The following is a 6,000-nucleotide window of genomic DNA, read 5'->3' as shown; positions in this document are numbered from 1 at the left end:
AGATTCAGTTGCAAAGAGTAAATTCAAGAAAACTAGATAACGCCAGGTCATTTGACAACCACAACAAAGGAAAAGTCTAGGAACAAATCGAAGTTCATCAAACATTGCAGTCTGACTGCGCCCACATACCAGAGTCCGACGAGCATGGGGAATCCGAAGAGTGATGTGGAAAAAGACAGTCAATATATTGTCGAATGTACATGATATCAACTGTCTAGTCCCGGCTTTTACGTGAACAATCCATCACAAAGGAAACCACCCAACGCTTTGCCCCTGCCCGAGGGAACTTGATACAGTAGACAGACAAGACATGCGAGAATGCGGATCAAGGGATCCTACCAACAAAGGACACTAAGAAAACGCGAAGCTCATATACAAGAAATGCACTTTAGCGCTTAGTAGGTGCCGTAGCCGGAGCCGTAGCCGCTGCCAGAGCCGTAGCTGTTGTCAGGGGTAGGGGTGGGGGCAGCGGAGGAAGAGGCAACGGTGGAAGCCTCAGGAGTCTCAGTGGAGACGGCAGCAGAGCTGGAGGCACCGCCGTAGCCGCCACCGACGGGGTAGGCAGCGGAGCTGGTCTCAGCAGAGGCGGGGACGCTGGAGGAGGGGATAGCGGTCTCGCCGGTGGGGGTGGCTACCTCAGAGACGAAAGAGAAGCTGGGGAGAACCGAGGTGGGGACGGCACCGGTGCCAGTGGGCATAGCAGGCTTGGTGGAGGTCTTGAAGCCAGTGGGGCCAGCAGGGTAGGGGTTGGTGCCGTTACCGGGGACGGGGTACATGGCAGTGGGGACGGCGGGCATGCTGGAGGAGGCAGTCTGCTCAGAAGGAACCTCGGGGGTTGGCTCAGGAGCGTTGGGGGTGGCAGCGGGGTAGTCACCACCCTTGGTAACGGTGACGGTCTCCTTGGCAGTTACGGTAACAGTGACGGGAGCAGCGCAGTCCTCACCACCCTCGCTTCCAGCAGGAGTGGAGGGCTTGGCCTCACCACCAGCAGGGCCAGTGGGGTAGGCACCGTTACCACCAGCGGGGCCGGAGGGGTTGGACTCAGAGTCAGCGGGGACATCGCCCTCACCAGTGGGAGTGGGCTTGACGGTGATGTACTTGGTGGAGGTGGAGGTAGACTTGATGGTGGAAGTGACATCCTCCTCACCGGCGGGGCCAGTGGGGTAGGAGCCCTCGCCGCCAGCAGGGCCGGTAGCCTCAGAGGGAACCTCACCAGTAGGAGTGGGCTTGCCGACAGTGACGACGACAGTGGAGTACTGGGTGGAGGTGGAGGTGGAGGTGACCTCAGTGGTGACTGGGTGGGCAGTCGAGCCAACACCGACGGTGTAGACGAGGGTCTCGGTGTAGGTCTGGACGACCTCAGAGACGGGGTAGGAGCTGGTCATGGCCGAGCTGCCGGTGGGCTTGGGGAGGTCAGACTCGGGGCAGACGGTGGTGCCGACGGCAACAACGCTGGTGACGAGCGCGGTGGAGTGGGCCGGGCAGTCAGTGACGGTAGGGGGGCAGGCAGTCTTGGTGAAGATCTGGGTGCTGTAGATGGTGGAGGTCACCATGTCGCTGATGGGGGTGGAGGAGACACCGCTGGGAACCATGCCAGTGCCGGTAGGGACCATACCAGTGCCAGTGGGGTAGAGACCAGTTCCGGACATGGTGCTGGTGGCAGCCTCAGGAACGACCGAGGAGGGGACACCTCCGTAGCCGCCGCCGACTGGGTAAGAGCCGGAGGGGATGGCAGAGCTCATGCTGACGCCGGGAACGACGGAGCTGGTGGTGGCAGCCTCGGGGACCTCAGAGGAAGCAGAGGAGGGCTTGCCACCGTATCCACCACCGACGGGGTAGGAGCCGGAGGGGATAGCGGAGCTCATGCTGACACCGGGGACAGAGCTGGAGCTAGCGCCAGCAGGGACCGATGAAGAGGCAGCAACGGGAACGGAGGAAGAGACACCACCGGAGGGGACAACGGCAGAGTAGCCGGTGCCGTAGGCGGAGGAGGAAGCAGCAGAGCTCATGGTGGGGATGGCAGCAGAGCTGGAGGTGGCAGCCTCAGGGACGGCGGAAGAGGGAGCTCCGTAGCCGCCGCCAACGGGGTAGCTGGCCATGCTGCTGGTAGCAGCATCGGGGGTGCTGCTGGAGACACCGCCAGCAGGGACGCTGGGAGTGTAGGTAGCATCGGCAGGGGTGCTGGAGGTCTCGAAAGCCGGGGAAGAGGACTGGATGTATGGGACCTCAGCGGACGAGGAGACGACCGGGGTAGCAACCGAAGAGGAGACGGGGGTTGCGACGGTGGAGGCCTCGGGGGTCTCTACGGGAGTAGCAGAGCTGACAACAGCAGAGCTGGCGGGGGCGGAAGAGCTGGCGACAACCGGGGGCTGGGCGCCGTATCCGCTGCCGTAGCCGTTGTTGCCACTCTCGTAGCTGTTTCCACCACCGTAGGAGTCGGTGGCACCGTATTGGCGACGGGCCTGGCGGTGGCTGCGAGCCTCAGCGGCATCGGCGGCGGCGAGAGCAGCCAAGAAGGCAACGGTAAGCTTCATCATGATGAAAGTTCAAAAAATCCTGGCTCTTAAAACTGAAGGGGTATTTGACGGGAATTCAAAAGGTCCAGGCGAAAACGTTGATAATCCAGGAAAGAGTGACTGGATGTTCAAAGAATGTGATGTCCGAAGACAGTTGATAGCGAGTGTGGTAAGGAAAAGTTGCCTTGGGTGAGGAGAAAAAACACAGCGAGGGAGGGCGGTATATGAACTCTCTGGCTGACAGTTGCAGGATGGGGCCTAAGCACCTGGGTGGCTGCTAACGGCAGCACAGATGCGCCTAAGATGGTCGGCCCCTGGCGGGTGTTAATTTCGTTCAGGAACAACCGGCGGCAGGGGCCAGTCAGCGGCGTTCTTAGCCAGGAACAACTTCAGGGGGATGCATGAGCCTAGCCACTCAGGAGGGCCAACGCGGAAGCTCGAGGCATGGCAGCCGCTGGGAAATGCGCCGGTCGCGAGCTCTCGTCGCTGAGAGGCGAGACTCTTCGTTGCCGTCGACTCGCAGCGCGGTGAAGCCGCTGGGAAAGAGGTCACGATCTTCTGCCTGCTCGCCCCCCGTCGCGCTGGACGTGTGCGCTGGGATGGCCCTCGATGGTCTCGTCAGTCCGTCTCTTTGCGTGCCGACAACCCCCATAGATTGCGTTTCAAGGCGCTTGGCCAAAATAGAAAGCGACCATGGCGCAGATCCTCCCTGCTAGAAGCATCGACAGGAGCGGGTACATGGCAGATGCGCGCTGTCGGTGAAGGCACACAACCGTGCCGAGATTCAGCGCAAAGACGCAGCCGGGCGAGACAAAAATGGACTCGCGCAGGCATGCGTGAGATTCGGTCCATTCTCCACTGCCAGCACACGGTGCGACAGGAGAGACATCAGCTCGTGTTGAGGGCGCTTTCGTGTTTGCGGGGACGCTTGTCGATAGGCGTGGATAAGGCAGCGGTGGAGCAGGCGATGGAGTGTTGGCCGTCTTTGTGCAAGCGTGGGCCATGGTGCGACGCGCGACCGCGACCTGCGCCTGCCGCCTCGCATGTCTGCACAAAGGGCCCCAAAGTGACTTCATCGCCGGCGCGCCTGAGTCGTCGTCGCTTTCGACTATCCCATGGTGAAGCACTGGAGCTTCCGTGGCTTCTAGTCGGCATCGCGATCCCTTCTGATGTCGCGTCGCCTGCAACGGTCCGCCGAACGAAGCCACAGTGCCACACGTCCTGCGTCCTTGCTCTCTCTGCTTCAGGCGCCCAGCCAGGCCACACCCTACCATGTGCATTTGAGACATGCCACCGCTGTCAGTGCATTTCCGCATAACACACAGCCACAACCCCGTTCCCATCCAGCATTCGCGACTACTTTGACCGTCTCATCCTGTCGCAAGTCCTCAACTGCCTGAAAGCCTCAAACGCATCCACTTTGGCCCTCAGTGCCGCAATCCCAGTGCCGATGCACGCGACATGCACGATGCTGGAGAGACGTGGAACTGGCAGCCGGGTCGTAAGATTGATGAGGTTCCGCGCCTAGTCCCTGCAAAAGCTTGTCTTCTCGTAACGAGCGACATGAGCATGTTCTCGACTCTCAGCGAACGTTGACTGATCGCTCGGAAATGAGGTCGATAGCTCAACTGTTTTCGTCACGTTTCTGGTGTTTGTTTCCATTTTGCGTGTGGCTCCCGCCCGTCCGCAATGTCGCTGGTGCTTGTGTTGTGCCGCGACGTGCGAGGTAAATGAAGCAATACTGTTGAAAGTGCACATGAAGTTCTTCAAGCGTTGAGCGCAGAATATTATGACCGACCACCAAATGCGCAAGAGCGATGAGACGCTAGAGAAGAATTCCAAAGAAGGAAGCGACGATGGCAGTCGCACCTTCCCGACTCGCAGCATCTACGGAAAGCGCATCCCACTGCGCGCCGTCTTCACAGCAGTCAACACTATTGCATCCGCATGTTTCTGTGGCTTTCGCACTCGATTTCTGAATAAACGCCACTTGTTTCTCACCCCGCGACGTCACATGAAACATGCAGTCTCTCCCATTTCTTCTTCCCCACCGTCACGTCACATCACGCCCATCTACTCGGATCACGATTCCGTCACCCGCATCAACGGCCAGTACCAAGCTTTTCCTTCTTATCAAACTTCTTACACGTCCAACCTCCATCAATCTGCCTTAGCGGATCGTGCCGTCATTCGAAACAATCGCTGGCTTGAAACGAAACGCCAGCCCTGCCAGGCTATCCCAACGGCTACCTAGGTAAATCCGACGCACGCGGCTCGGTAGCCACAACACCAACGCCAGTCCTTCTTTTCGTGCCTCAGGTGCTTCAAGGCATTGAAGTGCCAAGGTGAAGTAGATATGAGGGGTGGACGTCTCCACGATACTACGACTTCTACTGCTTCTTGTAAATGGTCTTTGGGTCTGCCACCGGCTCAATGGCTAATCTAGAGTGTACACTTGAAGAGTAAAGTTCTAGAATGCGTTTAAAGCCGAACTCTCCATCGCGATCCCGGAGTCATCAAGAACTGATTGATTCGTCCAGGCGTATCCATGGGCACACTATACATTATGACGTACTGCATCGGATACATGCACTTGGGGAACGGGTGGACTGTTAGTGCTGACCGCGAGAGTTCACGGTAGATCATATACCCATGTACGCTACTCCGTCGCTTCAGCTACCCATTCTGCAAATAAAGTTAATTATCTTAGGCAGAAGTAAAGATGCGAGAGAGCTTGACCCTGGTCCCCGCTGATGCACTACTCCTGCTAGGAAGAGCCCAAATGAACTATACACTCTACATTCTGAGGGATGCTGTTTCTTTCGCCACGTCCACCAATATGTTATATGAAGATCGAAGTATCAGTCTCCTCAATCGGTACCTTTCAAATGTATTGCACGTCCTCTACGCGATCAATCCCATGCATTACGGACAGATCGAGACCGTCTGCTATTTCACGGTCTCAGCGTCAATTCCTCTGTTTCTCAAGCTGTACACAATAGTCTTGTAATGTACTCAGCACGTCTCCCCGCCATCACTCTGACAAGTTCAGTCATCTTATTATGATACCTGTCTTAAAGATGCTTCTGTGGACAAAGGACAAACAGACTTCACATGAAAAGCGATCACGTAACATACTACAGCATAAGCAATAGCACGTCACTGCAGATGAGAACTAAATGAAAGGCTGCGCAGCGCTTTCCAATTTACAAGAACTCTATCCATAAACGAGCGTAACATCATCTATTCCAACACCAAAATCCAAACATACTTCAGCATGCAACAAAGGTAAGGACAGTGTAAATCATAACTCTTAGTACCCCTCGATCAGCAAGCTTCTCCAGCCATCCAACTAGTCGTCGCTCAGCACTTCCACGTAAGCTGAACGCCGCAATCTGTGGCGAAAGGAGGGCTAACGCGAGAGCACTGAGCGTTAAAACCGCCATCAGCGTTCTCGATCCAGCGTGTATCAGTTCCGCAACCT

The 6,000-nt window shown here is 57.1% G+C and overlaps 1 protein-coding gene across 1 annotated transcript; it reads right to left on the bottom strand.

Annotated features, from left to right (window-relative positions):
- Positions 1-395: 395 nt before the first annotated feature.
- J4E87_003799 (uncharacterized protein) lies at positions 396-2,537 on the bottom strand (the record flags this gene model as incomplete). The annotated part of the gene is made up of 1 exon (XM_049375424.1): positions 396-2,537. One exon carries the CDS (start codon positions 2,535-2,537, stop codon positions 396-398), a length of 2,142 nt encoding a protein of 713 aa, XP_049235346.1.
- Positions 2,538-6,000: the final 3,463 nt, after the last annotated feature.

The sequence above is a fragment of the Alternaria ethzedia genome, assembly GCF_023757985.1.
Source record: "Alternaria ethzedia strain BMP 0044 chromosome Unknown scaffold_6, whole genome shotgun sequence".
Taxonomy (NCBI): Eukaryota; Fungi; Ascomycota; class Dothideomycetes; order Pleosporales; family Pleosporaceae; genus Alternaria; species Alternaria ethzedia.
Note: the sequence above shows the minus strand (reverse complement) of the source record. Positions and strands in the feature narration are given on the sequence as shown.